The sequence below is a fragment of the Stegostoma tigrinum genome, chromosome 33 (assembly GCF_030684315.1).
Source record: "Stegostoma tigrinum isolate sSteTig4 chromosome 33, sSteTig4.hap1, whole genome shotgun sequence".
NCBI classification, from domain to species: domain Eukaryota; kingdom Metazoa; phylum Chordata; class Chondrichthyes; order Orectolobiformes; family Stegostomatidae; genus Stegostoma; species Stegostoma tigrinum.
Genome location: NC_081386.1, coordinates 30103025 through 30116929, shown reverse-complemented (window position 1 = coordinate 30116929; position 13905 = coordinate 30103025). Strand labels below are relative to the sequence as shown.

At 43.9% G+C, this 13905-nt stretch overlaps 1 protein-coding gene across 7 annotated transcripts; it reads left to right on the top strand.

Annotated features, from left to right (window-relative positions):
• Positions 1 to 1355: 1355 nt before the first annotated feature.
• skor1b (SKI family transcriptional corepressor 1b) lies at positions 1356 to 10899 on the top strand. Of its 7 annotated transcripts, XM_048563124.1 has the most exons (11): positions 1356 to 1519; positions 2300 to 2357; positions 2989 to 3492; positions 3580 to 4735; positions 5462 to 5552; positions 6171 to 6275; positions 6844 to 6915; positions 8214 to 8288; positions 8792 to 8866; positions 9470 to 9535; positions 10257 to 10899. In XM_048563124.1, the coding sequence occupies exons 3-11, from the start codon at positions 2999 to 3001 to the stop codon at positions 10352 to 10354; spliced, it is 2232 nt and encodes a 743-aa protein (XP_048419081.1). In that variant the 5' UTR covers positions 1356 to 1519; positions 2300 to 2357; positions 2989 to 2998; the 3' UTR covers positions 10355 to 10899. The 7 variants fall into 7 exon arrangements, with proteins under 7 accessions (XP_048419081.1, XP_048419077.1, XP_048419080.1 ...); XM_048563120.1 differs by having other exon boundaries at positions 2992 to 4735; XM_048563123.1 differs by having other exon boundaries at positions 2989 to 4735; positions 10260 to 10899.
• Positions 10900 to 13905: the final 3006 nt, after the last annotated feature.

The following is a 13905-nucleotide window of genomic DNA, read 5'->3' as shown; positions in this document are numbered from 1 at the left end:
ACTTTAGGCAAGGCGATCCCCTCGTCGTAACTTCCCGAGACCGTTTCATGATCTTGTTCATGAGCAGTGTGGGTGGCACCGTCCGATTTAATTCAAACAGCACGGAGCAAAGCGTTGACGCCGCACCAACTAACAAAAGACAGATCTCTCCTAAAAGTTTCGCCAAGGGCACAGCTCAGGCAGTGCGGTCCTGCGGCTGATTCTGAATGCCACGTGCGGTCAATTTATTTCACAACAGAAGAATACAGTCACCACACTCTGGTTTTCATATTCGTAATTGTGTCTATTCATTGTGACATCAATTGATATTCCGCTTCAAACAAGTAAATAAGCGCCCGATCTCCAATAAGGCTGGGCCCGTCTACCTCTCTCTACTATGCCCTCTCCTACTCTTTCCTTGCTATATTTTGCACCATCTCTCCCTCCCGCTCTCTCACACTATCTTGCTCTTTACCTTCCTGTTTCCAACCGCACTATGTTGGGACCTCTGTCTGTCTTTCTTTCCTCACTGTTGGTTCAGCAATACTTGGAACGCCAGAAAATGTAGAAATTAATATTTTTAAACTTGGAGGCCTTCTAAGTGTCTGTGCTGGCACAAATTCGAACTAGTCAGTGTGACGCTCGAACCCTTCATTCAAAAACACTCTGAATTAAACCGGGCCCCTGGTTCGACGGCAGTTGGACCTTTTTTTGAGTTGTTGAGGTAAATAATTGTCACTTCTTTCTGACGCGAATTCATTGAAATTAACAGAATTTTAAAAAAACACACACACAGCTACGTGTTTGGTGGTCTGAAGCCTTTGATTATTTGAAATAAAAAGGCAGAGGAAGAGAAAAAAATAGGAAGCAAACAAAAGCAGCAAAAAAAAATTAAAATCTACTCTCCAATAAAATGAGAGCTTACCTCCAAGTGGCGAGTCTTAAAGGTTTCGCTCTCTATATTTCTCTCTCCCTGGCCTGCAGAAGATGTAACTGGATGAAGCAACGCTTGATTGACGGAAAATAATGATTGACGTTAGCGGGCGTCCTGTAGACAAATGGTTAATGTTAATCTGCCGGCGCTAAGTGGGTGTGTCTTCCTATTATTTTAGCTGTGGCTTGATCGATGTAAACCATTCAACTAAGGATCAGCTTCGCTCCCATTCAGTTGCCATGTGGCTGTTCTGTTGCATTAAGGAGAGGGGGGAATTTGGGGACATGGATTTTCAGGACCTTTTTTGAAATACTCGACACCTTTTCTTTGCACTGCCTTTCTGGAAAGGGAGAGAGAGAGAGAAAAAAAAGTGTACATAAGAACAGGGGGCAGAGGGATTGCACACTGCGGGACAGGAGTTTCAGAACCCCCGCCCCCTCTATATCTCACCCCCACCCCCACCTCCCTCCCTCCAGCCTGCAGCAGGATAACGGGGAGCCGGAGCCGTGACTCCGACATGTTCCCGCCTTATGTCTCCCCCGCAACAACTTTTATTATCTGACAACTGGAGCGCACGATTGTGTTCGGATTGAACAGACATAGAGGGTAAAGTTCATTTTCTGTATTTCTCGCTGGTTGTGATTGTGTTATTGTGAGTGTAAAGGTGTGGGGGGACGATGTGAATGCGCGTTATTGTGTGTAAATGTGTGTATGTGACTGTGAATGGACTAATTGTGCGTTATCGTGAGTGTAAAGGTGTGTGAATGTGAAAGTGTATGTGTGTGAAAGTGTGTGCAGAGGCGTGTGTGTGAGTGTGAACGTGTGAGTGTGAGTACATGCGTTTGATGATTGTCCCATTCTGTCTATAAGTTGCGTAGTTCCCGGTGTATTCAGTATAATTACACTTAATGCTGCGATTCGCTAGACGAAGCCCGTTTTACTGTTTCTATCGCGTCAGGTTTAAAGTTATCTTTCAATGTAATCCTTTTAGAACGGCAAAAGGGTTTTAGGCCTTTTGCCGTACATTTTTTTCAAGTCTTTAGTCAAAAATGTTTTACAAGCAGCAGTGGTGATCTGTATTGTAGGAAGTAGTTCTGATTTATCCCCATTCATTTTTCTGATCCGGGCTAGCAGTGTGATGTAAATACTAATTGACCGTATCCATCATTATTGTAAAATCGCTGGAGTACTTAAACGCCGTTGCTTATCTTGTCCGTATCTCGGTTTTGGATTAAATACCTTATAGCTGGATGAGATCTCCGAAGGATTATCGGGCAGCGGGAGCGAGCTAAATTTATTGAAAGCGCGTTTTTAAAAAAAATCTTGGTTCGGACATTGCGATTGTCTGTACGGCTCAAAGTCGCGTTTCTTTTCTCTGCATCGCAGAATAAATCTGTCCCTCAACACTGAGCTTCATCTTGAAACCCGAAGTGACGCAGAGCAGGTAGGAATTAACAATACACTAGATGAAGATTCTGAAATGACAGCCCTTGGTCGCCGTGTTGACAAACACACCAGGTTTTGGACAGGAACTCTGACACTGATATTTTTAAATCTAATGGGATGTTAAAACCAGAGGGACGGAAGCTTCAGCTACAGTGAAAACTGTTTCCCCGAAAGAAATATCACCGGGTTACACGTTTAATTTGGAAAGAACCTTCTAGGCAGAAGGAGTAACTTGTGCCTGGGTCCAAATCGCTGAAATTCCTCTGAAATTTCCCACCAAATAATATCATCTTGTTGTGAAAACATTGTAAATTTTGAGACTATTCTTCGCCGTTAATTAGAAAAAAAGCATTCAAATATTTTGATTGGGACATAAGTTTTTAATAATTAGGTTTTTCCCTCAAGACTAGAGTGTTGAGATATTTATAAATGGGGAATCTCGATATTTTAGATCGGAAATATTTCTCTCAATTATCCCAGAGGATGATGAATTATTGTAATTAATGTTTCCAAATGATTAGCGCAATTTCCCGTCTAACCGATTGTATAAAATGACGAGTCGTTTTGCATTTGGAAAATGAGTATATGTTTGATATAGAATTGTTGTTTATCTGCTGATTTCTCGACAGAAGCTCCGGCATGGAGAAGATTTCTACCCAGCTGGGAGTAATAAACGACGCCGCTTCCACACCGAACTCTAAACAGGAATTGCAACCTTACAGCCAGCGAGAGCAGACGGGCTCCAGTAGCCTGAAAGCCAACACCATCGGGGAGGCCGTTCTGTACGGCCTACCCATCGTCTCCTTGGTGATTGACGGCCAGGAGAGACTGTGCCTGGCCCAGATCTCCAACACCCTGCTGAAAAATTACAGCTACAACGAGATCCACAACCGCAGGGTGGCCCTGGGGATCACATGCGTCCAGTGCACCCCAGTCCAGCTGGAAATCCTGCGCAGGGCCGGGGCGATGCCTATCTCATCCCGGAGATGCGGCATGATCACCAAAAGAGAGGCGGAGAGGCTGTGTAAATCTTTCCTGGGCGAGCACACCCCGCCGAAACTGCCTGAAAACTTTGCCTTCGATGTGTTTCACGAGTGCGCCTGGGGTTGCCGTGGTAACTTCATCCCAGCAAGGTACAACAGCTCTCGGGCCAAGTGCATCAAATGCAGCTATTGTAACATGTACTTTTCCCCAAATAAATTCATCTTCCATTCTCACAGAGTCGCGGACACTAAGTACACCCAGCCTGACGCCGCAAACTTCAACTCTTGGCGGAGACATCTCAAACTTTCAGACAAGATTCCCTCTGAGTACCTGGCCCACGCCTGGGAAGATGTTAAGGCGATGTTCAACGGAGGCAGCCGCAAGAGGACCCTCCCGAACCACGGCTCCAGCGCCTCGGCCTCGCTGAAAGCCCCCGGGGCCGGCTCCCTACCCCCCCGGGGCTCTGACATCCCCCACAAAGCGCTGAGGTGTGAGGATGAGGGGCGCAGCCTGAATCTGGCCAACAACGTCAGGAGTTACCCGGTCATCCCGGTGCCCAGTAAAAGCTTCGGGATGCTGCAGAAAATGCCCCCACCCATCTTCCCGCACCCCTACGGCTTCCCCACCTTTGGGCTGTGTCAGAAAAAGGACGATACCAACGTGGTAGGAGACAAGGCTCAGGGGGGTTTGCCCAGTATGTTCTGGTCCAGCGCCAAGGACACCGTCTACCCGTCCTTCCCCATGTTTTGGCCGGCGGCTGGCACCCTGCCGGTGCCACCGTACCCACAGAGCCAGCCCAAGGTGTCCGACGCCACCAACGGGCGGCAGAATGAGATGGATGTGTCCGAGCAGAGTGATCGAAGCAGCAACACCCCTAAGGACAGCCTGGCTGACAGTGAGAGGTGCTCCAGCACCCACTCCCGCAACGAGGAGGACCGCTCGGGGGACGAGGCCCGCTCTGTCGAGGGCATCCCCCTGACACCTCGGAAACTCAACTACATCTCGGCGTTCCGGCCTGTCGTGAAGGACGCGGAGAGTATTGCCAAACTGTACGGGAACCGGGAGGTTTATAACGGAGCCCGGTCTGGTTATGTGTCACCGGACTTCATGAGCGACACCTCCAGCTACAGGTCTGTGTCACCCGAGGCGGACAGCGACGGAGAAGAGCCTGAGGTCGATGTCGAGTCTAACAGATGTCCGGAGGATGAAGCCTCTCCAGCGCTGGTGGAAACCATCCCAGAAACAGAGATAGTCCCAGACAGAGAGGTCCCTGCTCAGCCCGAACCTGCACAAGACATCTCCACCAGAGAGAGCCTCGCAAGCCCTTTTGGGGTTCAAGGCTCCGAGAAAGTCAGAGAGGGCGAGGCTTCTGGGGAGCAAAAAGGCCACGAGGTAACGGGTTCTCCCCCTCCCGCACATTCTCACCCTCCCTCTCTCACCCTCACTGCCTCTTCCCACCCACACCACCACCACCCCCCCTCCAACAAACTCCCCTCCTGATACTCGCACCGAGAAAGGCTGCACCAGGTGCAACTTTGTTCAGTCTGGCCAGAGAGAAAACTGGCCAATCTGCTGAAAGAGACGGCAAAAAAGAACCCGATGCGTTTGGAATATTTTAGCAATTTTAAACTGAGGCCGTCTCAGAAAAAAAACACACCAAAGAGAAGGCTGGCACAACGACACCTGAAAATTAGCATCCAGCCACATTTAAATAAATGTAATTAAGCAAATTATCAGAAGCTATTTGATGCTGTGAAATTAGGCGGGAGCTGTGTGAGAGTCTGGCAGCGCCAATAGGCGCTTGCCGTACGCAACCGCAATCTCATCTCAATCATTTCAAGTATCCGTAATTGCATTTAATAAAGCAAATGCACAGAAATACAGATCAGTGCCGCCTCGAGGTTTGGGAAAGAGTGTCTTTAAGTATCGAGGAGTTTTAATCCGGGGAAAGGGGTGTTTATGTTCAAAGAGATGTAAACAAACTCGGCGGTTTTGATAGGTTAAGTGAAAGACATTCGCGTGAATGGGACTGTGGCGAAAGTTAGGGGTTCACTTTCGGGGATAGTGTCTTTGCAGGGAACAGTAGGTACAGTTCCTTATTTCTTCCTCTTTTTGCAGGTGTTTCCACACGGCCGGGAGAGCCAGTTGAACAATCTGAAAAGTACTTGCAACACGGCTCCTGCTCCCACTTACACAGACTCAGCACTTGGTAAAGGCAAGCCCCTCTCTCAATAACCTGTGCAGCCGCCCCCATCACAGATGCAGAACTTTCCTGAACGCTAATTCGAATTTAGTCATCCATAAACCAGTGTAAAGTAACACGAATGAAAGGAACATAAAGAAAATAAGACCGGGGTGTAGTTTCTTGAGTTAATTCTGCGAGTTTCGGGCTTAAGGCCCGTCTCTTCCTGAAAGTGGAAGAGCATTCACTGGGAACTTTCAAAGGGGCAAGTGGATACATGCTTAAAGAGGAAGTTTTTGCAGGTTGTGGAGAGATCAGGGTATTAGGACTAAATTGGGTAGCTCTCAAGGAACCAGTACTTATCTGACAGGACGAATGGCTCATTCTATGCTGTCAGATTTGTATTTGCCCTTGACAGAGTGAAACAATCGACATTTTTAATTAAATGTTGCGGTTAATATTGAATAACTAAGACACTCCGTGGTGCTGCAGACTCTATGATGTTCATTGCACAGAACAGTTTCAGTTCCTGCTAACTATGGGCAGTCACAGGGGCTACTCTCCGGCCTAGTGGTTATTAGGGCCTGCAATTAGGCGATGAAGTCGGTTTCTCACACTGAAACTCGGATTTGTTGTGTTTCCAAGAGCAAGACCAGGAGGCCCAGAGCACGGCGGAGGACCCCGAGCCCAGAATACCCTATCAGCAACAAGGCGGCGTCTCCCAGGAGAACTCAGCGAATACAGAGCGGGGTGAGCGCTTTCTGCTTGGGAATCAACAATCATTCAGGAAACAGGCTGATGAACTGAAGTTAATTCATGCCAGACCAAGTTAGATGTTTCCTCTTTTAACGAAAGTTTACATTTATGTGTGTTAAAAGTGTTCAAAAATACTATCAAAATATTAACATTGACGAGCAGGTCAGATCTAACAGTGCACATCGAATACACAGTGACACTAAATATATCATAACCTGCATCTTCACTAGATTGTGGGCAAATCATTTACCATTTTTTGGAAGCTGTAGGAGTGGGGGATATTATTGCTGTTTAATTTCTTGATTTGGGTCGTTTTAATTTTCGAATTCCTTAGTGCTATCCAGCCAAATTATTTCTTGTTCAGAGACGCAAACTGACTTCAGATTCACCCAACTCACGGTTTCCGACTGCACACGACGTCCCACTCTCACCGGTGAGCTCAGAAACATTCCCAGAAACTCTGTGGCGATGCTCTTATACAGCGAGGCTCTGGGTCAATTTCAGAATGCTCAGTTCTCCCTGCTGGATGGACCTGACAATGCCTCTCTGTGTTTATGTTCAGGCGAAGATGGCATTAGACTGGAAACTCCGAGAACGCAATTGGTCGAAAAAGACATTGAGAACATGGGGAAAGGTCTGGATTCTGACTTTCTACAAATATTAGAGAAACCGAAAGCTCGGGTAGATTCTATCCATGGCACCTTGACATTCTGTTAATTTACACTCATGGAAAAGTAACATTTGCTGCAACAATATGTCACTTATTGAATATCAAGTTTTTTTAAGAAAAGCGTTTATTGTTGTGAACTATTTCGTTCATTTAAACATCTGATACCCGTTTCTGTCGAACTATTCAAAACGTAATTGACTTTTGAAGTTGGGATTCGAGTTTAAGGAAAGACCGACTTTACAGAATTGGGTTAAACCCCCTGTGAGGCCTGTATAGAAGGAAGCAAGTGCTGAGACTGGATGTACAGATGTGTTCAATTTATTGAGTTAAATTTGGTTTGATAATATTTTATTTTTCATGTAAATGTGGAATGATTACTGCACCCCAGCTCATCTCCAAGAGAGTTATAATCTCAAATGTTTACTGTGTTTTTAACAGTTTTCTCTAATGCCGATTGATTTTCTAATTACTGTACGAGTTGAGTTAGGTCTAGGTACATGTTTGATAACTAGTGAATTACACCTAAACGATGTTAAATTGGTGATTACAATGTAGAGTAACCAATCTGACCCGGTCTCTTGTCAATTCACATTGGTGTTCTGTTTTGTAAATCGCTGCTGTCACATTTTTGCTACATCTCTCTCGAGTTTGTGGTTCAAGCAGGCTGAAATGTAATTAAGCATCATTAATGCGGCTGTGCGCACCCTGGATGAATTAAGAAGTGATGTCGCTTTTGTAATAGTTGGCAAGCAATGGTGAAAGTGTGGGGAACCCACCGTGAATAAAAGCTGCAGTAGGCATGAGGTTACAAAGAATCATGAGGAGTTGGCTCTGGTCAATCAGTAAAGCGGTTCGTATGAATACCAGCAGGCACTGTAGCTGATTAAACACAGGAGCACTGTTTTAACTCTTACGACCAGGTACAGCCCATTGAAAGCGCTCAGCTAAAGAGAAACTTCATTCAGAATGAAAACTGATAACTATTCGGTTGTCCTCGCAAGGTAAACATCTTGAGCACCAGATTGAAAAACACCTTTCATTTTAATGGCACATGCAATGCCCCTTCATGCAATCTTACAACAGGTTTCTGTACATAGCTGGAAGCAGGTTTCTTTATAAATCCTTTCAGTAGGTTTCTGCATAAATTCTTACAGCAGGTTCCTGTTTAAAGCTGAAAGCAGGTTTCTATACAAATATGGAAGCAGATTTCTATATAAATCTGGAAGCAAGTTAAGAGCCTGCACTCTCTGTTCATATTTCAGAAGAGTTACAAAAACTACTTTTGGAACAGATGGAGCTCAGGAAGAAATTAGAACGGGAATTTCAGAGTCTAAAAGGTATGTCACACCCATATTTTGGGGGTGGGCGAGTGGTGATGGAGGGGTACATCATGATTCATGAATGTCAACTGTTTGCTTCATATAGTGTAATAGGAATACATACCACTCCCCAAACCCTGATGGATAAACCCCTTGTGATTTCAACTTAATAACACATTTCTCGTCCTGTAGAAAAACAGCTGTGGGTAATAATGTATTTAATAACCAAATGCTTCGAGAAAGTGATCTAAACGCAATTAAACTACAAATACAGTTCCAGCCTCTTTACTTTCAATAGTTATATTGAGTTACACAGAGACCAAAAATAGGACAGTATTTGGGTGAGAAAGAAGGGAATTGCTGATATTTGCAACTACATGAGCGGGAAGAGATAATCTTCATTAATTGGGATTAAACCCAATAGACAAGGGAAGCGAATCTTTTGAAATAAATCTATTCTAGCTGGAGCAAAAAAGTGTGTCAATAAATATTCACTTGAAATCTGCCCTACTTTTCTACAGACAGTTTTCAGGATCAAATGAAGAGGGAATTGGCCTACAGAGAGGAAATGGTTCAGCAACTCCAAATCGTTAGAGGTAAAATGCAATCACGTGTCGGTGTTTATAGGAATGAAGTGAATATTCTCCAGTAAGCATTTCATTGAGTGCATTAAAACCATTTATAGTTAAATTATTTTTCAATAATTCCAATTGTAATAGTACTGACCTTTTCATGTGTTACCGGGGAACGCGCCCTTGCCTTTCAGTACAGGCTGATTAGCCTCTGCATGTGAATCCTATGTACAAACGGCTGGAAGGCATCATTACAAATAAATGATTGAATTTTTCTTCCAGTGCAATTTTCATGGTGTCTAAATTAAAAATCGAGGCGTAAAATTACCTGTGAAGTAGTGCCTAACTTTGGTTTAATTTTCAGCTGGTTTTCAGCTTGCCTTCCAGCATAATCCACCTCTTTGGCACAGAACATTTGGCCGCACCTTGGATTTTTGTGTGATTTTTCTCTGTTCACCCTGAACTGATTCGAGTTTGCAAGGTAGATGAATGAGACACAGAGAGAGAGAGAGCAGGGAAATGCATACAAGCTGTTTTATTTTAAATCGAGACTTGCTGAAGTTTTAGTTTTTTTTCAAGCGTCTGTCTGCTGCTTTTCTCATTGATGGCCTCATTTGCTTTTGACAGACACGCTCTGCAATGAGCTGGATCAAGAGAGGAAGGCGCGTTACGCCATCCAACAAAAGCTGAAAGGTAATGATTTCATCGCCATGTTCTGAATGACACCGTCCATGTATGGGGGGGGGGGAGGGTGACAATAGACTAGATCACAATTCTTAGCCTAGCAGAAAAGGGTCTCAGGTGGACTAGAGAATGAGGAGCTGGGAGAAAGAATTGAGGGGAAAAAGCGATATTAAAATAAAGAATGGATAATGCAAGGGAACCAGATGAGAAAAGAAACGAGTTAAATAAAAGATGACTATCGTAAAAGCAGATAGGATACCGAATGGGAGGCAAAGATCTGATCAGTTTTAGGTAGGAAATCATTGAGAAGAAAGGAAGACAGAGTATAATCATTATAACCATTTTATGGTGGAGGAGACCAGGAGAATATGTTTTATCGTAGCGACTTGTGATCCGGAGTGCGCTGTCGAAATGGTAATATAAGCTGGTCCTGTAATAACTTTCAAAGGGGATTCAGACAAACAACTGAATGGGAAATCATAGCAGAGCCTGGGGAAAGGTTAGGGAGTGGGACTAATCGGAGGGTTCTTTCAAACAGCGGATACAGGCAGAATGGGTCCAATGGCTTGCTCCTGCACTGTAATATTCGTGGTTTTAAAAGAACATTTAATAACATCATAAATATTGATTAAGTGCAAACGTCGAGTCAATGCCGATGAGAAAGATGTTACTGATACAGATGGCTATTATCTAATCATCCCTCTGTTACATCCCAACTCTCTGCACCCAGAAGCACACGACGCCCTGCACCATTTCTCGTGTAAGATGCTGACCCCTCGACATTGCACTGGCAACTGTTCCTTCAAACCTCCGCTGCTCCCGCAGTGACAAACCAGCCCGTTCACACAACAGCACAAAGCGGCGTTCTAAATGATCCTTAGGACTGTAAATAATAATTTCAAATTAAAGGTTTTTAACAAGAGGCGCAAACCAGGATATAGGGAAAGCCAAACCACTAACAACCAGGAGGGGCCCGTGTGCCAGCACTAGTCCATGGAGATTGTGAATATAAATTCAAGGACTAATAAGCACGAAATTTTGTATATGAAAAGTGAATAGATGACCTCAGGGTCACTGTTACAGACCTACCTGTCTGAATTAATGTCCACTTATTTAAAAATATTGTTGATAAGAAATAAGTGGTTATGTGCAATTCATCTTTCTGTAATGTGATTTCGTTCGTACAGTATTTAATGGTTGTAATTTACTGATTTATTTATTATTTATTTGCCTTTCTCAGCCCGAAAATCTAATGGGGAACAAAATTACCTTTGTATATTATCGATGTTATTAAAAGAGCACTTTAAGAGGTAATTCAGTGTGTAAAGATTCCGTTTGGAAATCTGTTACAGTGATTTTGTTCTTAAAATAAAGTCGGCCTTAAACCGTTTTCGTGACTTGGATTATTTCAATTGTCCTTGGGATATCACCAAGTGTCTGGGATAGTGGAACAACATTGTCTTAGGATTTTAGCTTCCATGTGGTTTTTCTCACTTTCAAAACCTCCGGGAGTCCTGAGGGGAGGTTGCAGTCTGTGGTTCCCCAAAATGTTTAATTCTGGGGGGAAACGAGTTAAGGATTTGAGGTAACAAAGTGTGGAGCTGGATGTTTGAGGTGCTGAGGTGAATTTCGATTACATCACTAGGAGGAAGGGATGCGAGCGGATTATTGACCATCAATCAAAGTAAGATTTTACATGTACGTTTGCCACATTCTCCCAGGATGTTACATCGACGATGTCTACATTTCCTTCCACGCTGACTTGTCACTCACTCTCCTCCTTTTCAATGATTTCTCTTAGGGGACCGAGATTTCAAGTATTACACATTTAAAGATGAGTTGATTTAAAATTAGCCCGGCCAGAAATAAAACCTGTGTATTTTGAGCAGCTTTGGTTGTGGATTAAATAATCACAAGAGTAAACGGAGCCAAGATTACTGTGGTCACCATGGGCTATCACTGCACTCTTTGTGCAGACATGGGGAGAAAGCTCATGGGTTGCTTTATCAGAAACCGGGGGCTGGCGGAAGGGGGAAGGGTGGGGGGTGGCGGGCTGGTGTCAGGCGTTAACAATTTCGTTAGTCACTCGTGAAGGAAACAACTTTTGGTTAAACGTTTGTGGCATTGGGTGATCCACCGAATTAGCATTTCAAAAACTCCCAATTCACAACATTAAAATACACCGCTCGTAACATTAGCAGCAATCCATTTCCGGCTGGATTTAGGACGCGAAGTGAGTGGGACCCGGAAAGAAGTTCTCTCGCAGGCTGACAAACAAAACCTTGGACTGACAGACAGAAAGCATCGCGTAGACTGCAGCCCGAAATAGAAAAGTATTTACTTTTTTTTGCTTAATTACTAGTTTCATTTAAATGCTACATATTGTTGAGGAAGTTGCGAGGAGAGACGCTGAGCTTCTAGAAATTATTAGCTCAGAGCGAAAACCGGCCCGGGATATGTTCCCAAAGGAATGTCTCACGTGTGCACAGGAACTTAAAGGGAAACATTCTGGCATGTAACGGTATACTGATTCGGTATATTGTATATAATATATATACTGTAGAATGTATATATATACAATATACACTATGTGTAGACTGTACTATATATGTATATACATTTTATAATGTATGTATATAGGCTGCATACTGTACGTGTATTTACTGTATACGTATATACACAATGTGTACGTGTAGACACTGCATACCGTGTGTATACTGTATAACGTATGTATAAAGGTTGTACACTGTATATTGCATATACACTGTATAATACATTATATACATTATACACAGTGTAATCTATAAAATGTTACAAACTAATGTTAGTCGCTCATGAAGAACTAAAATGATAATTGGTCGGGAGTAGTTGAGGGCTAGTGGGCGAACTGAATGAAACTGACTAGATATAAAATCTATTGTTGCGCTGTCCTTTTCAACAAACGTGCTGAAAATTTTGCCCTTCTCCGGGGTTTCTCTACTTCGCTGAATGTTAGCTGCAGGCTTGTAGTTTATATTTATCGGGAGAATTTTTTCCCAAACAAGCCTGAAAAACACTGCATCGAATGGAGAATGGAAAAAGACATCATCCGGGAGATTAATGCAAAACTATGGTCTTCATGGAGCTCGACTTTAGGTTCCCTATTCGAGGGAGACTTCAAAAGAGGCAGTAAAATCTCCTGGGTATCTTGAAGGATTCTGCGAAACTATTTCACATCCTGATCCGATACCCTCTGTCTGGTGGAAGGTCTGTGGCCTGTTATTGTACAGACATGTGCAGGTCATTTTTACTGGATTCACGAACGCGGTAGAATTTCAAGGTGTAGGGTTTTGGGGGCGGATTAATAACCTAAATCTGTTCTTTTGGCCGGTGATTTCCCCACTTTGACTTTTCATTTTGGTATTGGTTCAAGAACATTAACACCGAAAAACAAACCTTGCAGTTTTCACAACAAGTTGAAACGGAAGGTGGTGAACATTAATTATTATTGTCCCAGTTCTTGTGTTGCTAACATTGCTGAGCCCTTTCCCAGGGCAGAAACCAATCTCAACTATGAGCTTACCCTTTTGAACTGACAGTACCTGTGTTTGGAGATTTCTGGTCCGCACTCACCATTTCCACTCTCAGTCATTGAGATTCCAAAGCTAGTGTTGGCCTTTTTCTACCCATTTAAGATCCACGTTGCTATTGGGAACAGGGGGCGAACCACCGACTCAATCAAAAAGTGGGAGCAGCGCGGTGGCTCGGTGATTAGTACAGCTGCCCCATAGCGACTCGGGATCGATTCTACCTTCTGTGTGCAGTTTGTAAATTGTCTGCGTGGGTTTCCGCCGCGTACCCCGGTTTCGACCCGCTGTCCAAAGATGCGCAGGTGAGGTGGATTGGCCACGCTAAAGTGTCCCGAGTGTCTAGGATGGGAAGTGGAGGGACCGGGCAAGGGGGTGTGATGCTCTTTGGACGGCCGGCGTGGACTCCGTCAATCTGAATCGCCTGCTTCCACACTGTAGGAATTCTATCAACAGCACCATGTTTGTCTGGGATCTACCTGTGCATTATTTGGTTACCCACAATACAGCCACTTTTAGACAGTTGTGTTGAGAAAGTGAAAGGTGCTACCTAAATTCTTATTCAAAGGAACAAAGCACGAAAATATTGCAGTGCAAGCTCCTAACGCGAGAAACTATTTAGTGGGCTATCAGTAAACGAAATAATCTGATCTTTCACTTAAACTATTTCTAGCCAATTGGTTAGTAGCGGTGTAGCCAACTCCAATTGCATCCAACTCCCTTTAGTCATTGGTTTTAATCCCATAATTACAAACAAACAGACAACCTAAAGCACTGTTCACAATGAAATGTTAAACGTGCACGCGGTGCAAC